Source organism: Serinus canaria, chromosome 25 (assembly GCF_022539315.1).
Source record: "Serinus canaria isolate serCan28SL12 chromosome 25, serCan2020, whole genome shotgun sequence".
NCBI classification, from domain to species: Eukaryota; Metazoa; Chordata; class Aves; order Passeriformes; family Fringillidae; genus Serinus; species Serinus canaria.
Window position 1 is genome coordinate 15280094 of NC_066338.1, and position 21566 is coordinate 15301659.

The following is a 21566-nucleotide window of genomic DNA, read 5'->3' on the forward strand; positions in this document are numbered from 1 at the left end:
AGACCGGGGGCGTGTCCCGGTGTCTGTGGGCGTGTCCCGGTCAGGGTCCCGGTGTCTGTGGGCGTGTCCCCGTGTCTGTGGGCGTGTCCCGGTCAGGGTCCCGGTGTGTGGGGGCGTGTCCCGGTGCCTGTGGGCGTGTCCATGTCCCGGTGTACGGTGCCGTGTCCCGGTACCGTGTCCCGGGGAGTGTCCCTGTCCCGAGGCGTGTCCTGTTCCCGTGTCCCGGTGCCGCGTCCCAGGGACTGTCCCGTTCCCGGGGCGTGTCCCGTTCCCGTGAGCCGTTCCCGTGTCCCGTCCCCGTTCCCGTGTCCCGGGGCGTGTCCCGTCGCCGTTGCCGTTGCCGGGGCGTGTCGCGGTGCCGTGGGCGGGCGGCGCCGAGGCCGCCATGGCGCTGAGCGGGGCCCTGGCGCTCCGTCTCGCCTACGCGTCCTTCGGTGCCCTGAGCGGCCTCTCGGCCTTCTGCGCCTGGAGCGTGGTGCCCGCGCTGCGCCAGCCCGGCACGGCTGCGGCCGGAGGGCTCTCGGGTACGGCTCCGGGGGGCACCGGGCCGGGCCGGGAGGGCTCTCGGGTACGGCCCCGGGGGCACCGGGCCGGGAGGGCTCTCGGGTACGGCTCCGGGGGCACCGGGCCGGCCGGGAGGGCTCTCGGGTACGGCCCCGGGGGCACCGGTGCCGGGCCGGGAGGGCTCTCGGTTACGCCCCGGGGCGAGGGGGCACCGGCCGGGCCGGGATGGCTCTCGGGTACGGCCCCGGGGGCGAGGGGGCACCAGGCCGGGCCGGGAGGGCTCTCGGGTACGGCCCCGGGGCACCGGGCCGGGCCGGGAGGGCTCTCGGGTACGGCCCCGGGGGCACCGGGCCGGGCCGGGAGGGCTCTCGGGTACGGCCCCGGGGGGCACCGGGCCGGGCCGGGAGGGCTCTCGGGTACGGCCCCGGGGGCACCGGGCCGGGAGGGCTCTCGGGTACGGCCCCGGGGGCACCGGGCCGGGAGGGCTCTCGGGTACGGCCCCGGGGGGCACCGGGCCGGGCCGGGAGGGCTCTCGGGTACGGCCCCGGGGGCACCGGGCCGGGAGGGCTCTCGGGTACGGCCCCGGGGGCGAGGGGGCACCGGGCCGGGCCGGGAGGGCTGAGCGGGGTCGGCGTGAGGGAGGGGATCGGGGCTGGGCTTGAGGGAGCGGGTCAGGGCGGCGGTGGGGCCGAGGAGCCCCTTCCTCAGCCGGGAGGGGAGTGAGGGGTGAGAGGAGCCCCTTCCCCATGGCTGAGGGGGTGAGGGGAGCCCCTTCCTCATTCCTGAGGGGGCTGTGAGGGCTGAGGAGCCTTTTTCTCATCCATTAGGGGTGTGAGGGCTGAGGCGGGAGTGAGGAGCCCCTTCCCCATGGCTGAGGGGGCTGTGAGGGCTGTTAGGAGCCCCTTCCTCAGCCATGAGGGGTGTGAGGGGGGACTGAGGGTGACAGTGGGGCCGAGGAGCCCCTTCCCCATGGCTGAGGGGAGGTTTGAGAGGGGATCTCAGGGCTGAGGGGGCATTTGAGGGAGTGTCAGGGCAGCAGTTGGGGGGTGTCAGAGCTATGGGGGTGTCAGGGCTGAGGGGGTGTCAGGGCTATGGGGGTGTCAGGGCTATGGGGGTGTCAGGGCTGAGGGGTGTCAGGGCTATGGGGTGTCAGGGCTATGGGGGTGTCAGGGTGAGGGGGTGTCAGGGCTATGGGGGTGTCAGGGCTGAGGGGGTGTCAGAGCTATGGGGGTGTCAGGGCTGAGGGGGTGTCAGGGCTATGGGGGTGTCAGGGCTGAGGGGGTGTCAGAGCTATGGGGGTGTCAGGACTGAGGGGGTGTCAGAGCTATGGGGGTGTCAGGGCTGAGGGGGTTGTCAGAGCTATGGGGTGTCAGGGGTGAGGGGGTGTCAGAGCTATGGGGGTGTCAGGGCTGAGGGGGTGTCAGGGGTGAGGGGGGTGTCAGAGCTATGGGGGTGTCAGGGGTGAGGGTGGTGTCAGGGCTGAGGGGGTGTCAGGGGTGAGGGGGTGTCAGAGCTATGGGGGTGTCAGGGCTATGGGGGTGTCAGAGCTATGGGGGTGTCAGGGCTATGGGGGTGTCAGGGCTATGGGGGTGTCAGGGATGAGGGGGTGTCAGAGCTATGGGGGTGTCAGGGCTATGGGGGTGTCAGGGGTGAGGGGGTGTCAGGGGTGAGGGGTGTCAGAGCTATGGGGGTGTCAGGGCTGAGGGGGTGTCAGGGCTAAGGGGGTGTCAGGGCTGAGGGGGTGTCAGGGCTGAGGGGGTGTCAGGGCTATGGGGGTGTCAGGGCTGAGGGGGTGTCAGGGCTATGGGGGGTGTCAGGGCTAAGGGGGTGTCAGGGCTATGGGGGTGTCAGGGCTATGGGGGTGTCAGGGCTGAGGGGGTGTCAGGGCTGAGGGGGTGTCAGGGCTATGGGGGTGTCAGGGCTGAGGGGGTCTCAGAGCAGCAATGGGGCTGACGATTCCCCTTCCTTGGGGCTGAAGTTTTCAGGGGAGCAAAGAAATCCTCCTGATTTCCCCAGATGCTGGAAGCAGAGCCTCTGGAAGAGGGGTTTGGGTTTCAGGGGTAAAACTGCACCCGATGTGCCCAGAAATCTGTGGGATTTGGGGCTTTGTGGCCCTGGGTTAGTGATTGGGGTGGAGCAGGACAGAGTCCTGCAGCTCCAGGGCTTCCCTGGCTGAATTCCTGCCAGAGGAACAGTAGAAGTTGAAATTTAGAAAGGATCCAAGGGTGAGGTGCGTGGCTGGGCTTGTCTCTGCTTCCTCTCCCTCAAAAAAAAAAAAAAAAAGAAAAAAGAAAAAAGGAAAAAAGAAACAAAGCTTTTAATTCCAGCTGGAGCTGGGATTCAGCAGAGAATTCCTACACTTTGCTGTGCTGGGTGTCACCAATCTGGGGGGGTCTTAAACCAGAAATGCAGGAGAAAGAGCAGATGAGGGTATTTTCTGCTGTGTTTTTGCTCAGGGAGGAATTTTGACAGAGGAATTTTGACAGCAGAATTTACAGGTCCTCCTCCAAGTGCCCTGATTAAGCCAAGCTCTGCCTGTGGGTCTGTGTTTATCTCGTTTTTAGTGCCTCTGCTGTGCCTTTGGATCTGTGTTTAAAGATGTTTATCCACAGGCTTCCTGGCTGGAAGAATCCCTCCTGGTTCGAGGGGTCTCCAGCTCTGTGTCTGCAATCAGTTTGTTGATTTTTCCCTTATCTCCCAGAGAACCTTTCCTGCTTGGGAACCAGCCCTAAATTTCACTAATTCCCTGTTATTTACAGGGAATGAAGTGCCTTGGAGGGAAAACGATGCTGGGGCTGGAATGAATGAAATTCAACCCCTTTTGTCCCAGGGGTTTAATTCCATTTCCACCCAGTCTCAGGGGCTTGGGAGACTCTTGGAGAGTTTTAAAAGCCCCTGGGAAATGGGAGGAGTGGGAGCTGACCTGGGCTCTGGTACAACACAGAATATTCCAAAGGTTCCTCTCCTTCCAGAGCTGTTTTCCTCAAATATCTCCCAGCAGTTTTGGCAGGGAAATCCCATTTCTGACCCGTTCCAAGCCCAGCTGAGGCTCCCGGGTTCCCCCAGGGGAGGCAAAGTTTGGCAAACTTGGAAATGGCAAAATTTCGCTTGGCAAAGCTCCAGCTCCTCTTGGAGTGGGGATTTCAGCTCCTTCCAGCTGATGCTGCAGCTGGAGTGGATAAAAGGGGATTGTTTAGCTGGAAAAGGACTGAAGGCTTTGTAAACACATAGAAAAAAACCCAGTCTTGGAATTGGTCCCCATTTTCAGGGAGTTTTTGTTGTTATTTTCATGTTCACTCCCATTTTCTTTGCCATCTCCACACATTTGGAGCTGGAATCAGGATGCTCCTTGCAGGAATGCTGGAGTCAGGGGGCTCCTTGCAGAATAAACCTGAATTTTTTCTGTTTGTTGGGGGATTTTTTTTGGCCTCTGCTGCAGATTTGTTGTTTTACCCCATGGAGGACACATGGAACAAAAAAACTCCTCTGGGACTGAAGGATCCCTCCAGGAGGAGCAGGGCTGACAAAACCTTGTGTTTGTCCCAGTTTTTGTTTGGATGTTTGCAGAGAGGGAAAGTTGTTTTCCCTTGGCTCACACAGCCCAGAGATTACCCAGGTATTTGTGTCTGAGGGGGGAATCGTTCCCCAGCCCTGCTTTGAGCTGCTGGGGTTTGTTTCAGCTCCTTTGTGTTTGTTTTAGCCCGGAGCTGGTCTTGCCCTGGTACCTGCCAGCTTGTTCCCTTTTCTGTGTCCTGGGATAATCTGGGTTGGATTCCCTGCTGGAAATCCTGGGTTGTGTCTGATGAGCAGCTCCTGCTCCAGGGCTTTGGGGTAAATCCGCAGGGATTTGTGTTTTATGGAGGGTTTGGGTGGGGCTGGAGCTGTCCAGGCTCTGCTGCTGCTCCGGGGCTTTGAGCCCTGGCTCAGGCTTTAGGGACGAGGTGCTTTGGGGACAGGAGGGCTGGATTTGGGGCAGTCCTGGGCTGAAAGCTGCAGCTCCTGCAGCCTGTCTCCCCCAGCTTTCAAAAGTCACAACTTCTATTTCATTTCCCACCAAAAACGGTTTCAATCCCTGAGCTTTTCAGGTGATGTTTTGGCCCAGAGCTGCCTCTGGAGAGCTGGGCCAGGGCTTGGATCAGAGATTGGATCAGGTTTGGGTCAGGGTTTGGACTGGGGCTTGGGTTAGGGCTGGGATCAGGGTATGGGTCAGGTTTGGATTGGGATTGGATCAGGAGTTGGATTGGAATTGGATCAGGGATTGGATCAAGGATTGGATCAGGATTTGGATTAGAATTGGGCAGGGTTTGGATCAGGGTTTGGGTCAGGTTTGGATTGGAATTGGATCAGGGTTTGGGTCAGGGATTTGGATTAGAATTGGAGCAGGGTTTGGATCAGGGTTTGGATTGGAATTGGATCAGGGTTTGGGTCAGGATTTGGATTAGAATTGGGCAGGGTTTGGGTCAGGGTTTGGGTCAGGATTTGGATTAGAATTGGGCAGGGTTTGGGTCAGGGTTAGGGTTAGAATTGGGCAGGGTTTGGATCAGGGTTTGGGTCAGGTTTGGATTGGAATTGGATCAGGGTTTGGGTCAGGGTTTGGGTCAGGATTTGGATTAGAATTGGGCAGGGTTTGGGTCGAGGTCAGGGGAACTCGAGGGACTCTGGTGCTGATGTCGGGGTGGGAACAGCAAACCTTGACTCAGCATTCCGGGCAGTTCTGCTGAGTCATCCGGGCAGGCTCAGCTGGGAGCAGCTTTCTGCTGACTCCAAACCCCAAGTTCCCCATTTCTGTCTGAAAAGTGGCTCAAAAGTGCTGGAACCCGGGCAGCAGGAAGTGGGGGAGGTGGATTTTGGGGAACTGGAGGGCTCAGCTCTGTCACCAGACCCTGGCACGTTTGGGGTGTGATGACTCTGCAGTTCTGGCCGTGGGATCTGCCCCACTCCAAATCCCTGCCCCAGCTCGGGGGGATTGCTCGTGGGGGTGGGAACCCAGCCTGTCCTGGGCAGGGAACGTGGGCAGGGGGGGCTGTGATGTCCCTGCTGTCACCTGGGCAGGTGTGCTGCTGTTCCCAGCTGTTCCCAGCTGTTTTGGGGGGGTTGGGCTGTGTTTTACCTGTCTGTGGGTGCTGTTCTGATGTCCCTGATGTCACCTGGACAGGTGTGCTGGCGCTCTGGGCCCTAATCACGCATGTGATGTACCTGCAGGATTACTGGAGGACCTGGTTAAAAGGGCTGAGGTTCTTCCTGTCCGTCGGGATCCTCTTCTCTGCCCTCTCCGGGCTGGGCTTCTGCGCCTTCCTGGCCCTGGCCATCACCCAGCACCAGTGTGAGTACCGAGGGCTGGGGACAGAGCCGGGCTGGGGCTGCTCCTGCCACCTCCTCCTGGGGACAGTCCGCAGGGGAGTCACCAAAAACACCTGGGAATCTCCTCATTTCCATGGCAAAGCCCTCCAAAAAACCTGGGAATTTCCTCATTTCCATGACAAAACTCCCCCCAAAAACCTGGGAATTTCCTCATTTCCATGACAAAGCCCTCAAAAAACCCTGGGAATTTTCTCATTTCCATGACAAAGCCCCCTCAAAACCTGGGAATTTCCTCTTTTCCATGGCAAAGGCCGAGTCCCTTCTCCTTGGAGCAGCTCCACGCCCTGACTCAGCATTCCCAGCTCCAAACCCCTGAAGGTTCCCTAAGGAATGGCTCCAGATCCCTGCCGTGATTCCCTTGGCCCCAGACCAAAGGGAGAACCCTTGGGGGTGCTTTCTCGGAGGTTTTCCGTGGTTGTTGTTTGCTCAGGAGCCCCCGGGGTTGTCCTGGCGGGGTGGAGAAGCCGTGTGGGGTCACAGCCCTAAAAACATCCCCTGGCTCAGCCCGAAGAACTCCCCGGGGAGTTTTCCTGCTGCAAAGGGATGCAAATCCCCCTGTGAAATCCTTAAAAATACAGATATGAAAGGAAAACCAAACATTTCCCCTCCCTGCCTTTCTTGGAAAACTGCTTGGGGAGAAAACTGGGGATTTTAGGGAAAGTCTTATCCCCGCAATTTCTAGGGAAACCCAGGGACCCCCACAATCCAGGGACCCCACGATCCAGAGATCCCCACAAATCCAGGGACCCCCATGATCCAGGAATCCCCCCAAATCCCAGGAATCCCCCAATTCCAGGAATCCCCCAAATCCCAGAACCCCCCCAAATCCCAGAACCCCCCCAAATCCAGGAATCCCCCAAGTCCCACCCCTAGCCAGTTGAGTTCGGGGTGGGGGTGGCAGGGCCGCAGAAGCCGTCCCTGGCAGGGAATCCCCTCAGGGCTGTGCCATGCTCCCCGGGGCTGGGATTCCCCCTGAATTCCCTCCCAGAATTCCCTCCCATCCCATTTTTCCCCCCCCTGCAGCCCTGACTGACCCCCGGAGCTGTTACCTGTCCTGCTCTCCCCAGGGCTGGGATTCCCCCTGAATTCCCTCCCATCCCGTTTTTCCCCCCTGCAGCCCTGACTGACCCCCGGAGCTGTTACCTGTCCTGCTCTCCCCAGGGCTGGGATTCCCCCTGAATTCCCTCCCATCCCATTTTTCCCCCTGCAGCCCTGACTGACCCCCGGAGCTATTACCTGTCCTGCGTGTGGAGCTTCATGGCGCTCAAGTGGGCGCTGCTGCTGAGCCTCTACTCGCACCGGTACCGCGCCGAGTTCGCCGACATCAGCATCCTCAGCGACTTCTGAGCCCCCGGCAGGGTGAGGGGCTGCACGGGGCAGGAGCCCCTCCCGGGGCCGGCTGTCTGTCCGTCTGTCCGTCCGCACAGAGGGGCTTTTCCTGCTGGCTTTTCCTCACTCATCGCTGCTCGTTCTGGGAGGAGGGAGGGAGGGAGGGAGGGGCTCCCCGAGCCCTCCGTGCTGCCAAAGGGGTGACAGTCCCCACCTTTGTCACTGCCCCGCTCCCGTGTCACCTCTCTGCTCCTTTGTCCCCTCTCTGCTCCGTGGAAGGGCCCGGCTGAGCTCCCAGCCAGGTTCTGGCTCTCCAGGGCTTTGGGGTTTGGGGGCAGCAGAGGAGCACAGCTCATCCCAAAGCTCATCCCAAAGCTCCCAGGGCTGGGAATGCTGCTCCTGGTTTTCAGAAGGAATGGGGTCCCATCTTTAACCATAAATTCTGTATTTACTGCTTGAAGCTGCAGCAGGTGTAGGGAAAGGGGGGCAGGGCCTGACCTGCCTAAGCCTCAGGGAGAGGATCCTGGGGAAAAAACAGGGAAAAATGTTTTTGTGGAAGCAGGAGGAGAGGAGAGGGGACACAGGCTGCTCAGGTGGCCCCATGGATTGAGGAGCAGCTTTGGGGTGAGGCTGGGACGTGCTGGAGTCCCTAAACCCAGCCCCTGGGCCTTGTTCTAGCCTGGAGTTCCCACCTCACATCCCAGCTTTTTAAAGGATGCTGTGTGTAAATATTCCCTCTATTTTTACATGGATTCCTCCTGGTTTGCACCTCGGGGTGCCGGGGTCGGTGCCACCCTTGCTGTCACCCTGTGCCACCACCACAAATACAGCCCTCCCTCACCAGCCTGGTGCACTGCAGTTCCCTGGGATCCTGGGAAGGATGGCTGGGAATGGCACCTCTCGGGGTGATGGGGAGTGTTTGACCCCTCCCTTCCTCATCCACAGGGAGTCTGAGGTGGAGTTTCCCCTCAGGAATCCCTTGGGATTCGGGGATTTCAGCCCGAAGGGATTTTGGGGAAGTGGTGATGATTCCATCCCTTTTCTTTGGAAACGGGCAAGGGGCGGGGGGGCTTCAGGGGGGCTTTGGGGTCAGCCCCGAGTGAATTCCCAATTCCAACCCCATCCCAGTCCCATTACTGACCATGGGATGGGGTCCAGGGGAGGGGACACCCCGGGGACACCCCGGGGACAGCGAGTGCAGCACCTGCAGGAGCCGCCAGAGGGCGGCAGTGGCACAGCCCAGGCTGGGGGGGCCCACCGAGACCCCAAAACCGCCTGGGACACCCCAAAACCACCTGGGACATCCCAAACCCGCCTGGGACACCCCAAACCCGCCTGGGACACCCCAAACCCACCTGGGACACCCCAAAACCACCTGGGACACCCAAAACCACCTGGGACACCCCAAACCCGCCTGGGACACCCCAAACCACCTGGGACACCCCAAATCCGCCTGGGACACCCAAACCACCTGGGACACCCCAAAACCGCCTGGGACACCCCAAAACCACCTGGGACACCCAAAACCCGCCTGGGACACCCCAAAACCGCCTGGGACACCCCAAAACCGCCTGGGACACCCAAACCCGCCTTGGACACCCCAAACCCGCCTGGGACACCCCAAAACCACCTGGGACACCCAAAACAGTGACATCCCTGTGCCCAGGGGTCACCAAGGAGCTCAGTGTGGCCCTGCAGAGGTGACCCAAGCCCCCACAAGGACCCAGCTCTGGAGTGAGGGAAGGATCCCAGCTGGAATTCCCGTCCCCTGGCACTGGGACTGGAGAGGACAGAGGTCCTGGTGGCTCCAAAGATTTCCCAGGAGACTCAAACGCACCCCTCGCCCTGACCCCTTGTCCCCCACAGCCCCCACAAAGGCCCAGCCACCGTGTCCCATTCTCTGGCTGCCCCAGCCTTTCCCAGCCCCGTTTTTCATGGAATTGCCCATTTTTCCCTTAGCAGCATTCCTCACTCCTTGGTGCTGGGCATCCTGAGGAATCTTCAGGAGCTGGGGAGCCTCTGCTGGATTTTGGGGGGGCATTTAGGGTCGTGGAGGGCCCTCGTGGCTCCCACTGGGACCCACTGGGGGGGTCTCAGCACCTCCCCGGGGTCCGGCAGTGGCCCCAGTCCCACTTTTCCTGCCTGTGGAGGGATTCCAAGGCACCCAGAGGGAATCACAGGTTTTTTGCATTTCCCCAATCTGCTCTCAAGATGTGGCGAGGGCGGAAGCGGCGCCTCAAAGGCTCCGGATGAGCCTCGTGGGGCTGGGGACCCTCCAGGTGGCTCGGGGGGGAGGGGAGTGCTGGGGACACTGTCCTCGTGTGCAGGGACACAAATCCTGGCTGGGTGTCCCCAGCGTGGCTCTGGGGCTGCAGCAGAGGGGTCCTGGGGCTTCCAGAGGGTGTGTGGCTTGGGGACGGCTGGGTGGACAGACCTGAGGGACTGCAGGGGGTAGGGCTGGGGACAGACCCAGGGGGACTGCAGGAGGGTCTGGGCTGGGGGACAGACCTGGGGGGACCTGCAGGAGGGTCTGGGCTGGGGGACAGACCTGGGGGGACCTGCAGGAGGGTCTGGGCTGGGGGACAGACCTGGGGGGACCTGCAGGAGGCTGGGCGGGGGAAGACTGGGGCCTGCAGGAGGGTCTGGGCTGGGGGACAGACCCGGGGGACCTCAGGAGGTCTGGGTGGGGACAGACCCTGAGGGACTGCAGGATGGTCTGGGCTGGGGGACAGACCGGGGGGACCTGCAGGATGGTCTGGGCTGGGGGACAGACCTGGGGGGACCTGCAGGAGGGTCTGGGCTTGGGGGACAGACCCTGAGGGACCTGCAGGAGGGTCTGGGCTGGGGGACAGACCCTGAGGGACCTGCAGGAGGGTCTGGGCTTGGGGACAGACCCTGAGGGACCTGCAGGAGGGTCTGGGCTTGGGGACAGACCCTGAGGGACTGCAGGTCGCTGTTCCCAGGGGAATCCTTCCCCTGGCAGTCTGTGCCATTCCCTGGGAGTTGGAGCCAGGATGAAGTGCACAGCACGGACAGGAGCGTGTCCCAAACCTTCCAGGACACGGGGATGTCACCACACCTGGTGTCCCTGCTCCTGGACACAGCACTGGCTCAGCCTGGATTTGCCCTTTGTTCCCCAGCTGGGAAAAATCAGAAAATCCCCCAAATTCCACCTCCCTCACGGCATCCTGAGGATCTGAGGAGTCCCTGAGGAAGAGCTTGGGGCTGGAGCCGGGGATCCCAAAGGAGTGTCCTGGCTCCCGGGGCCGTGTCCAGCTGGGAGAGCGCCGGACACACGGACACGAGCCCAGTCCTGCTGCCACTCCCCAGGGAACCCTCGTGCTCCAGCCGGGCTCTGGGTGAGAGCAGCTCTGGGATGAAAGATCCCAGCGGAGCAGTTCTGGTGTCGGGATGAACTCACCGGAGCTGGGGGAGCTGGGACGGAGCCAGGGGCTGGGAGAGGGGGGAGAACATCACACAGAACTGGGAATGGTTATTTTTAGGACAACTCTCAGCTTGGAGAGCAACCAAGGGAGTAAAATGGTTCAATATGGGCCCAGTGCTTAACGAGGAGGCTGAAAATCCCCAGGCTGGGAAGAGCCTTCGGGATGGGGTTTGGGGTTGGAGGCAAAGGGGTCACCGGGGGTCCCTCTGCTCATCCCCAGCCTGGAGCTGGGCTGGAACCTCTTCCCATGGAGGGGTCACTGCTTCCCTTCCTCCTCAGCCGGGAATGGGAGAGAAGGATGTGGGGAAGGGGCTGGAATAACGACCCGGGGGAAGCAGCAGCCCTGCTCCTCCTGCCTGTCCCGTGGGGTGGCTCTGCCTCACTTCTAAGGGGCTTCTACCCCTTTTTTAGGCTGATAAACCCCAAAATCCATCCCCACCAGCCCTCGGGAAACCCCAAATTCCACAAGGCCCTGTGGTTCACCGTGAGAACCCCAGCCTCCCACGACACTGGGACATTTCCCTTCTCCAGCCTGGAAAAAACCCTTTTATTCCTTTTTTTCCTGGTGATGGAGGGGTGAGGAGCTGGAGGATTCCCCTTCCCTGATGGAGAGGGATCAACCCTTTGGAAAACCGGGAGAGGAGAGTCCTGGGGCGCTCGTGGCTCCCTCCCTTCCTCCTCCACCTTTTCACAAACCCCGAAATTCAACTCCGCGTTCTGCAGCCGCCAAACCCCGGGAGCTTTGAGCTGCTTCACGAGCCCCATAAAGCCCAACAACTGCAGAGGAACCCAAGCCCAGCCCGGCCTCCCCCCGCCCTGCCCGCGCAGATCAAACGCCTTTTAATCGGAATAGAATTTCCTGGGACGAAATGAGGAAAATCTGTCGCTCGCATCCGCCCGGCAGCCGCTCCCCCGCCCCGGGCTGGTCCTGGAGCAGCTTTTCCCTCCCCGTCCCACTGCCCCTTGTCCCCCCCAGCCCACGGAGCGGCCCGGAGCCCCTGGGGCAGCCCGGAGCCCCCCGGGCCCGGCCGCCCCGGGATTTGCTGCCGAGTCCCTCCGGGAAGGCGGGCAGGAAGCGCAGCCCCGCTCCGGAGCGCCGGGAACTCGTTCCAGCCGCCGGGGGAGAGCTCTCCTTTCATCTCCGGCCAGGAGCTGAGCCGGGCCTTTCGTCTCTCCCCAGACACGGCTTTGAAGGCTCCGGGGGTGTCCCAGATGTGCTGCGGGGCTGGGAGGGGGTGGGGGCGGCTCAGGGAAGGGGGAAGCTCTGGGAGAGCAGGGACCCTCCCCTGCTTCTGCCAGAGACCCCCACCCTGGATGGGCTGAGGGCTGGGGACACCCAGGCCTTGGGGACACGGTGGGCGGTGGCTCCAGGTGTGGTTTGCAGCTCCGGGGGCTTTTCCGAGCCCCCTTTGAGCTCCAGTTTGGCCCAGCAGAGAGGCTCTGGGGATCCCAGAGCTGCTCCCACAGAAATAATTCAGCGTTCCCCTGGGATGTGGTTCCATCCATGGATCCATCCATGGATCCATCCATGGATCCATCCATCCATGGATCCATCCATGGATCTATCCATCATCCATCCATCCATCCATCCATCCATCCATCCATCCATCCATCCATCCATCCATCCATCCATCCATCCATCCATCCATCCATCCATCCATCCATCCATCCATCCATCCATCCATCCATCCCTTCTCTCCACAGCCCCATCCCACTCACAGGCTCTGCTGCTCATGGATTACATCCCGAGGAAAACTGGGATTTACTGTGGGTGCTCCCCCTGGGATGGGACCCAGCTCTGGTTGCCCATGGGATAAAACACCCCCAAAATTTGTTCCCTTTTTTGCTCTCTCCCAGTTCCCAATCCCAAATTCCCGGTTGATCTGCTGTGAGCAGGAGCACGAGGGGTGAGTTTGTGTGGGAGCAGCATCCAGAGTCTGCTCCATGGGGAAGATCTGGCAAATTCACCCTCCCAGCACCGCCTTTCCCGGATTTTTCCAGAGGGTTTTTCCCTCCTGGATGGACCAGAACCCCCCACAAATGTTTGTCTGGTTGCTAAGGGCACTCCTGGACTCCTCTTTCCCACAAATTCCTGAGCTGATGCTCCACCGGAGGATCCCAGGGCTCTGCGGGGGGCAGGCCGAGGTCGGGATGGATTTTTGGGATTTTTTCTGGATCTGCCCCAGCTCCCTGCACACAAACCCCACAGATTTTCCCAAATCCAATTCCTTTTAAAGCGGACAACCAGGGTCAGTGCACTGGGGGAGGAAAAACATCTGATTTTCTGGCTTTGTTGGGATTTTTATTGGGATTGGGAATCCTGTGCAGAAGAGAGAGGGAGACAAAGGGCATGGATGCTCTCAGAGGGAAAAGGTGAGTGAAGGAAGGACGAGGAGACAGCTTGGGGTGCCTGGAATTGCAGTCAGAGGTACCCAGGAGTTGGATGCTGGAGGATCCCAGCCTGGCCTTGGACACTCCGGGGGTTTTGATTTGTTCCCGAGGTGCAGGACAGCCTCTCCCTCCTCCCTGTTCCTTTCCTGGCCTGCAGAGTCCCCTTGCTCCCATTTCTTGGAATTCTTGTTTGTCCCCTCCTGTCCCAGCCCCTGGGGACCCCTCCCCAGCCCCTGGGTGGCTCCGGGGTGACAAAGCAGGAGGAGAGACCAGGAGGAAACGGGAGAAGCTCGTGGGGAGCTTTTCTCCCCAGCAGGGTCCGGGCAGGATCCGGGGTCGGTGCCGACCCAAGGGCAGCTCTGGAGGCCCGGAAGGGCTCGGAGGGACCGAGCCAGGGCTGATCCCATCATTTCCAGCATTCCCAACATTCCCAGCTCCATGCAGGGAGAGCTCGGGACGGTTCCTGGCAGCGGGACCCCGATCCCAGCGCTCTCCTGCTTTGATGGCCAGATGGGAGCAGATGGGGGAGAAAAGGGGGAAGAAACTTTCACACGTGTGGGAATTAAGTGGAACAGGATGGGCCCGGCCCGGGGATGGGGGCAGCACCGCGGGGTCCCTCCTGCAGCCCATCCCGACCCCATCCCGCAGGAAAGCTCCGGGGTCGCTCCCAGGACCCCCCTGCACCCCCCGGGACCCCCGAGCCCCGTTGTGGCGGATCGGGCGCGTTCCGGGAGCGCGGGGTCAGCGCGCCGGGGAAGGGTCGCTGTCCATCCATCAGCCCGGGATCAAAGCCCCGCGGGTTCCCCTTCCCAGCGCCCCAAATTCCCGCCGTTGCCGTGGCGACCCCACGGGCGCGGGCGCTCGGCGTTTTCGGCCCCCCGCAGCTGTTTCCACTCGGGGCCGCCGTAACTGGAAAAACCTGGGGGTCTCCAGGCGCTTCCCGGCCCCCAGGGGCAGCGGCTCGTCCCAGCTCCTTTCATCTTCCCCATTTATCAGCCTCATCCTCTTTTTTTTTGGGTTTTTTTTTCTTCACGCAGAATGAAACGGGGATTATTTTTGTCCTCCGGAACAAGGAAAAGGAGCGTGAAAAGAAAATCTCGAAACAAAGCGAAACAAAACCCTGTGAGAGCACCAAACGCTTCCCCAGCACTGCCGAGGCCACCCTGACCATGTCCCCAAGTGCCACCTCCGCTCTGCAATCCCCCGGGGATGGGAACCCCACCCCTGCCCGGGGCTGGAGGGTCCTGCCCAGGAGGAATTTTGCCAAGGTCCAACCTAAACCCTTGGCACCACTCGAGGCTGTTTCCTGCTGTCCTGTCCCTTGTCCCCTGGGAGGAGGTTCCCCAAAACCCCCCCAAAATCCTCCTGGGGGTGATGGATGTGAGGGCGTGGGGGGATCCAGGACGGGACGTGTCCAGAGGGGCCAGGAACTGGTGGGAATTGGGAATTCAAATCTCCCATCCGGTGACTTCTCCCTGAGTCAAGTGAGCCGGGCTTGGCTCAGTTTGTGGTTTTTTCTTTAAGGCTTGAAATTTTCCCCGATGTGTCAAAAGCAGCACCAGAAAAAACCCCCAGTGAGCTGGAGGAGTTATTGAAACCACTTTGGTGCCTCGTGACCTTTCCATGAGAAGTTTGGATGAAAATCTTCCCAAAAAAACAGTCACTGAAAGAACAAATTGAAATGTTTGAGGGAAAAGCCGCAAACCCTCCAAATGTGGGGACAAAAGCCCCTTGGGGTGTGGGGCTGCTCCTTCCTGCGCTTCAAAGCTCATTGTGTTCCTCCCTTCACTCCAGGATCCCAGCCCCGATCCCAAACCTCCCCTCCCCTGGCCAGAACCCTTCTCCGGGCAAAATTCAATTCAATTTATTTTCTTTTAAAAGGAAAACAATAAAAAAAAAAAAAAAAAAAAAAAAAGAGAAGAATTAATTAGGGAATAAAGGCCAGGCACAGGCCGAGCCCCAGCTGGGGCTGGTGGCAGCTCCCCAGCCCTCGTTGGGGCGGAGGGCTCCGGATCCGGCCCCAATCCCGTCCTGCTGGGGCATTCCCAGAGAGGTCCTGCCTTCCCTTCTTCCTCCTGCTCCCCTTCCTCTTCCATTTCCTGCTCCTCTTCCTTCCCCTTCCTCTTCCACCCAGGGGCTGCTGGGTTTACTCAACAGGAATTTGGTGATGAGGGAGATGAGGGTGATGGATGGAAGGACAGATGGACGGATGGACAGATGGACGGATGGATGGCTGATGGTTGGATGGATGGTTGGATGGATGGATGGATGGATGGATGGATGGATGGATGGATGGATGGATGGATGGATGGATGGATGATGGTTGGATGGACGGAGGGATGGACAAATGGACACAAACTCAAGCGTATTTTGACTGAAAGCTTTCCTCAAGAGCCCTACGGATGCCGATCTCCCTTTGGCTGCTCCTTCCTTCGGATTTCGGGAGTTCGTGACCCACTCATTGCAACCCTGTGGCTCCACATCCCCACCTGGCTTGCTCACAGGTGAAAGTCTCCTCCTCCACCCCAAACAAGGGGATATTTCTGTGTGGGGTCAACTGGATTCAAAAATCACTTAAAAACCCCCCAAAGCCACCGCCGAGCTCCATGGCTGGGGCTCCCTTGGCACCGAGAACGTCCCTGACATCCGGGCGGCAGCCGGAGCATCTGTGCCGGAGGGCTCGGGGTGGCGGTGGGGAGGGAGAGAGGAAATCTGGAACCCATAAGCTCCAGAGCCGCTGGCGTTCCCCTGCATTGGTCTGCGCCTGGTCCGCCCCCGCCCCGCTCGCCCTATCAGCAGGAGCCGTTCCCGAAGTCATCCCAGCGCCCTCCTCTCCTGGCCCAAAGGAGAAGCCAAGGAGCTCCTTGGAGGGCTCTGCGGGGCTCGGGGCGCCCGGGGAGCCCCAGGGCGAATGCTCGGGGCCGCGCCTCGGGAGCCACCGCCGGCTCCTGCGCAGCCCAGGGAGCCGAGGAGATGAAGGAGGAAAACCTTTCCCCGGAGTCCCCCGAGGGCAGCGCGGCCACCAGCGAGGACGAGGCCGAGCGGCTGCCCAGGAAGAGCGGCCGCAAGCGCGGGCAGGGCCCCGGCGGAGCCCCCTCGCCGCAGGGCAAGCGCAGCCGGCGCAGCCCGGCCCCGCAGCCCCCCGAGGACGCCCACGCCCAGCGCGTCATCGCCAACGTGCGGGAGCGCCAGCGCACCCAGTCCCTCAACGACGCCTTCGCCGAGCTGCGCAAGATCATCCCCACGCTGCCCTCGGACAAGCTCAGCAAGATCCAGACGCTCAAGCTGGCCGCTCGCTACATCGACTTCCTGTGCCAGGTGCTGCAGAGCGACGAGCTGGACCACAAGGTCGCCGCCAGCTGCAACTTCCTGGCCCACGAGAGGCTCAGCTACGCCTTCTCCGTGTGGAGGATGGAGGGCGCCTGGTCCATGTCGGCGTCCCACTGAGCCGGGTACGTGTGGCCGTGTCACCGCCGTGTCCTCGCCGTGTCCCCGCAGCCTTCGGGCGTGTCCCAGTTCGATCTCACTGGGAATCGCGGCTGCCCCTCCTGGCACTCTGGGGACGAGGGGTTTGTCCCACCAGACCCCAGAGCGGGAGGAGGTGGCGGTTCCCGAGCTGATCCCACTCAGCAGGGGTGGGAAAGCTTCAAAAATGGGTTTAAAAATCTGATTTACTCCCAAACTGTGTCCTGGCCTTGCTGGGGCTGCCGAGGTGTCAAACCCGCCCTGCCCTGGGGGGGCCTCGTGTCCTGCAGCCTGCCTGGCTCCTCTCCCAGAGCTCCGCGGACAGGATGGGATCCACGGGAATCCTGCACTGCCTGGGAAATCTGATGGACTCAGCTCAGGATGCTGAGAGGGGAACAATCCAGAATTCGGAGTTTTAGGGCTGGGAGGACTCGGGAATGGGAGGAGCGGGGTCAACGAGGCGCCGACGCTTCCCGCAGAGCAGGAACAGAAAATTCCAGAGGACATTCCCAAGCCAGGAGCTCCGGGGATGCCTCATGGGACCCTGGCTCCCGAGAGGCCCCGCTGTCCCCAGCCAGGACCGGGCTCCTCCTGCCTCTCTTGGGGCACGGAACGGCCCCGAATTCGAGGCCGGGGAGGTGCCAGGGCTGGCTCAGGGTGCCAAGCATCTCCCAGGGCTTTTCCTTTCAGGATGGGCCACCTCGAAACTCCCTTTCCCAGCCAGATCCCTCCCAGCCAGCAGGAAATCTGACACTTTGCTAAATTCATGTATAAATATCATTTTTTGGGGGCAGACCCTGTTGTTTCAGACATTAAATCCTGTCCTTATCTGGTCACCTCTCCTCGGGGTCAGCCAGAGGAGGAGCGGGCGGCCCCTTGTCCTCACTTTGGGATGCCCAAAACCCGCCAGGACCAGTTGGGATGCTGAGCCCCCCGTGCCCCCCTGGACCCCTCACCCTCTCCTGGGCACCCCATTCTGGATTTGGCACTTTGGGGTTGGATTCTCCAGTTTTGGGGGAAGCTGCTCGGCACGGCCTCATCCCGAATTTTACGAAGCCTGACTGAAATCCCTTTGCCCTGGGGAGGCTGAGCCCCCTCCCCAGCACCCCCAGACCCATTTTGGCTCCCTGGGTGTGCGGAACCCGACGCGGCTCCGGGGCCAGCCCCGGCTCCCAGGGCTGTTTATTTCAGCCGAGTTCTTGGCAGGACTGAGGGATAAACAGAGGGATTAAAGACCCTTCGGTCACTTTGGAGAGCTCCCGTGAGCACAGCCGGATCAGCATTCCCCTCAAAATCCACCCCGAGCAGCTCCGCGCCCGCATCCCCCAGCTGGGGAGCGAATCGCCCTCCCCGGACGAACCTGCGGCGTTCTGGGGTCCCGGTGAACGATCCCGGCCGGGCAGGGAGCGAGAGGGAGGGGGATTCTCCCGGCAAAGCCCCAGAACCGGGGAAGAGCCGCGGGAGAAGCGGTGCCGGGCTGGGGAGGCTGAGAACGAGCCCGGGGTTGGGGTTTCCTAATGGAAAGCAGCCCCTGGATGTGGAACTCGGCCTATTAAATATCAAAGGGGGCTGGGAAAGCTGGATGTGCCCTCGTTAACCAGGAGACATCAGCCGGGGAAAAAGAGGGATGGAGCCCTCAGGCAACAGAAATCACGTTTGAAGTTCCCCCAGCCCAGCTTTTCCCGGCAGAGTCTTGAGCACATTAAAATGGTTTCTTTCCCTGCTGGAGGAGAAAATGAGGCTGGAAGCTGGAGCTGCCGGGGGGAGCGGCTGAGGGCTGATGTTCCTCGCCCTTCATTTGTCTCCCTGGATTTATCGCCTCCCTCGCGTTGCCCTCACTTAATTGTCTCTCCTGAAAGACCTTGGATAAATCTTCCCTTTGGGGACCGTTGCTCTCGCCTGGAATCGGCTTTGTCTGGCGGCTGCTTCATTTGCTTTTATTTATAAACACCTCTCGCTGCTCCGGGGCACTGGGGGAGCTCGGGAACAGCTCCCAGCCCTGTTCCCTATTCCCTGTTATTTCCCTGCTCGGGAAATCCATCTCGAGCTGCTTTAAAATCCCCCGGCAGGAGAGCAGGGATCCCTTCCCGCCCCAAATCAGCCCCTTAAATGCGGATCCAGCCCCTGGTTAGAGTGCTCAGGGTGGTCCAGGACCCCCAGGTGGGGCTGGGTTCCCAGGAGAGGTGAGGAGCTGCCGAAATCCCGGGAAATCTGTTCCTGGTGGTTCGGTGCTCCTGGGGTTTCCTCCTGGAACAGAGCAGGTGTGGAGGCCGGAGCGTTCCCCAAAATCTGCTTTTCCCGGAGCGGTGTTTGCACTCGGGGGGAAGGGGAGGTGTTGGAGGGGCAGGAGGAGCCGCCCTGGAGAGGGATGTGGGACATCCCCCAAATCCCCGAATTGTCACGGGCCCGACCAGAGCTGCTGGGCTCGTTTTTCCAGCAAAAACCTCCACATTTTCATTAAAAACAGAGCAAACCACCCAGGGGACCGAGCTGCTCTCCACGGCAGGGTCCCCGCACTGCTGAGGATTAGTTAAAATTAATCCAGACATAAAATCACGGATCCAGCCCTGGGGAATGAGGAAATATCTCCAGGTTTATGGCCCCTGCAAGGAGCCCGCTGGAGCTCCGGGAATGCCTCTGGAACGAGCCCGTTTTTCATCCCGGCTGTCAGGGAAGGCTCCGGGCAGCGGAGGGGGAGCGGCGGGACCGGCTGGACCGGGCGCGGCCTCAGCTCCCGAGCCCGGGGTGGGCGAAGCTCCGAGAGCTTCTCCATCCCAAATCCTGCGGGGCCGGGCTCCTCCCGCGGCCCTCGGGCAGCCCTGGGATCCCCCCGCGAGGGTTTTTGGTGTTAAACCTTGTCCGACCCTCTGGAGGATTCCAAAATCCCCCCGGGAGAGCTTTTTTTGGGGATCAGACCTCGCTGGGCTCAGGGAGCTGATCCATTTTCCCATGGGCTGGGTTGAGATGATCCTGCCCGGCCACGACTCCGGAATTTTGGCTGCCCGTGGCCCTCGGGCCCCTGGATGTGCCCATCACCCATCCCAAGGGCTCCCACATCGGCCTTTGGGGGATTTTCCCCTCTGCCCCCACCCCTGGCACCGCCTCAGCCCTTCCCGGGGGAGAATTCCTGGAGGATTTGATTTCTCCCTCCCGGGCTCCTCTGCAGAGAGGGGAAGCTCTCGGTGAGGGGGAAACAGCCGGAGACAAAGCGGGAGGGGATGGAATCAAGCTGGAATGAACCCCGGGGGATGCTGATCCCGCAGGGATGGATCCCTGGAGCCGAGTCCTGCTCCATCCTCTGCAGGGATGGATCCCTGGAGCCGAGTCCTGCTCCATCCTCCGCAGGGATGGATCCCTGGAGCCGAGTCCTGCTCCATCCTCTGCAGGGATGGATCCCTGGAGCCGAGTCCTGCTCCATCCTCCCGCCTGGCTCCAGCGCCACCAGCCCTGCCCGGCCTCGGCTCCCCGAGATCCGACCTGGGGAAGAGCCGGGATTCGGGATTTGGGTGGGATTAATGCCCAGCCTCAGGTGTGGGGAGGCCTCAGCTCATCCCTGGCAGCTCCGGGGAAATCCGGGAATGCCGAGCTCTGGAGGCAGCGCTGAGGGTGAGGGCGGCTCTGCCCCTGCCGGCTCCAGGGGATGGATTTGTAGGATTTGGGGAAGCCCAGCCCAGCCTGACCCCGCGGTCTCCCCCCAGGGTGTGGATTTGTAGGATTTGGGGAAGCCCAGCCCTGCCTGACCCCGCTGTCTCCCCCCAGGTCTCCGCCTCAATGGAAGCAGCTCCAGCACCCCAAATCCCGCAGGATCCTCCCTGGAGAGAGGAGGGAAGGACCCCCAAGTCCCCAGGGACCCCAAACCCTTTGGGGAGGAGCCCGAGGGAGCAGCAGGAGCTGGCTGGAGTCGGGTCAGGCGCGGCTGGAGGCGCTCGGGGCTGGGATTTGTTGTGGGCTCGCAGGTAAGGAACCACCCCCAGATCCCAGGAGCCCTTCCCAGAGCTGCCTCGGGCTGGGAAATTCCTCCAGGATGAGGGAAGAGGAACGGCTGGAGCCCCCCAAGGAGCCCCCCCAAGGACCTCGGGGGTCCCCCCGCTCTCATCCTGCTCCGAAGGCTCCGCGCCAGGACCATCCCATGGATTGTGATTCCATGGATTGTGATCCCACGGATTGTGTTCCCATGGATGAGGATTCGGGGGGATTTGGGGGCTGCTGGCCCCCCCCAGGCCCCCCTGCCCTGCAGATGGGGCCCCACCAAGGCCCCAGCTCCCAATTCCTCGGGATTTCTCGGGAATTGAGGCTGGAGACGGAGCCGCTGGGAATTTTGGGATTTTGGGGTCATTTCAGGAACTCTGAGCGGGTTTGGGATTTTTGGGGGTGTGGAGAGGGGACGATGGAGGTCTTGGGGTGCCCAGAACACCCCAATAAAGCCCAGGGGGAATTTTCCAGGGCTCAATCCTTGTTTTCCCTAGGGAATGGCGCTGCTGGGTCCCCCCCGCACCTCCCTCGGCCCGGCCGCTTTTATTGGAATCAGGCAAAAAAAAACAAATCAGTTTTTTGTCCTGTTATGGCAGAAAAGGAGGGGAAATCCCTTCCAGGGAGGCTGCCCCAGGCCTGAGCCCCCAGACATTCCACGGGAGAGGAATTCCAGTTGGGATCAGATTCGGGGCGCCCAGAGAATCCACGGAGGGGCCACGGGAAGGCCCAGAGTGACTTTTCCTACCCAATTCCCAATTTTTATGTGCAGAGGGAGTGGATTCCCTGCGCCAGGGAGTAGATTGCAGCCTTCCAAAAAATCTGGAGGTGCTTAAAAAAGTCAAAATTCCCCTAAAAACGGGGCTGCGGCGGCGGCTTCGCCTCACGGGAAGGATTTTACAGCTGAGAAACAAAATCGGCTTCAGAAGTCAAAACCTTCTTTCAAAAAACAATAAATTGTGCTTGAAAAATAAAGGGAAAAAACTTTTCTGTGGAGTGAGACTCTGGCTTCCAACCAATTTTTTTTTAAAGGTGAAATATATTTTTTAAAAAATATTTTCAAGTATTTAGGTGCGTCTTGTTTGTTTTTTAAAAAATCCCT

At 60.7% G+C, this 21566-nt stretch overlaps 2 protein-coding genes across 5 annotated transcripts; both read left to right on the forward strand.

Moving 5' to 3' along the window:
- The first annotated feature begins 15 nt into the window (after nt 1–15).
- Nucleotides 16–8037, forward strand: SLC48A1 (solute carrier family 48 member 1). 4 transcript variants are annotated; one of them, XM_050983745.1, is made up of 3 exons: nt 16–606; nt 5707–5827; nt 7076–8037. In XM_050983745.1, the coding sequence occupies exons 1-3, from the start codon at nt 142–144 to the stop codon at nt 7210–7212; spliced, it is 723 nt and encodes a 240-aa protein (XP_050839702.1). In that variant the 5' UTR covers nt 16–141; the 3' UTR covers nt 7213–8037. The 4 variants fall into 4 exon arrangements, with proteins under 4 accessions (XP_050839702.1, XP_050839701.1, XP_050839704.1 ...); XM_050983744.1 differs by having other exon boundaries at nt 55–568; nt 5660–5827; XM_050983747.1 differs by having other exon boundaries at nt 321–568.
- A 6952-nt stretch (nt 8038–14989) lies between these two features.
- Nucleotides 14990–21466, forward strand: LOC115484495 (twist-related protein 2-like). The gene is made up of 2 exons (XM_030231649.2): nt 14990–16482; nt 20255–21466. Exon 1 carries the CDS (start codon nt 16004–16006, stop codon nt 16475–16477), a length of 474 nt encoding a protein of 157 aa, XP_030087509.1. The 5' UTR covers nt 14990–16003; the 3' UTR covers nt 16478–16482; nt 20255–21466.
- Nucleotides 21467–21566: the final 100 nt, after the last annotated feature.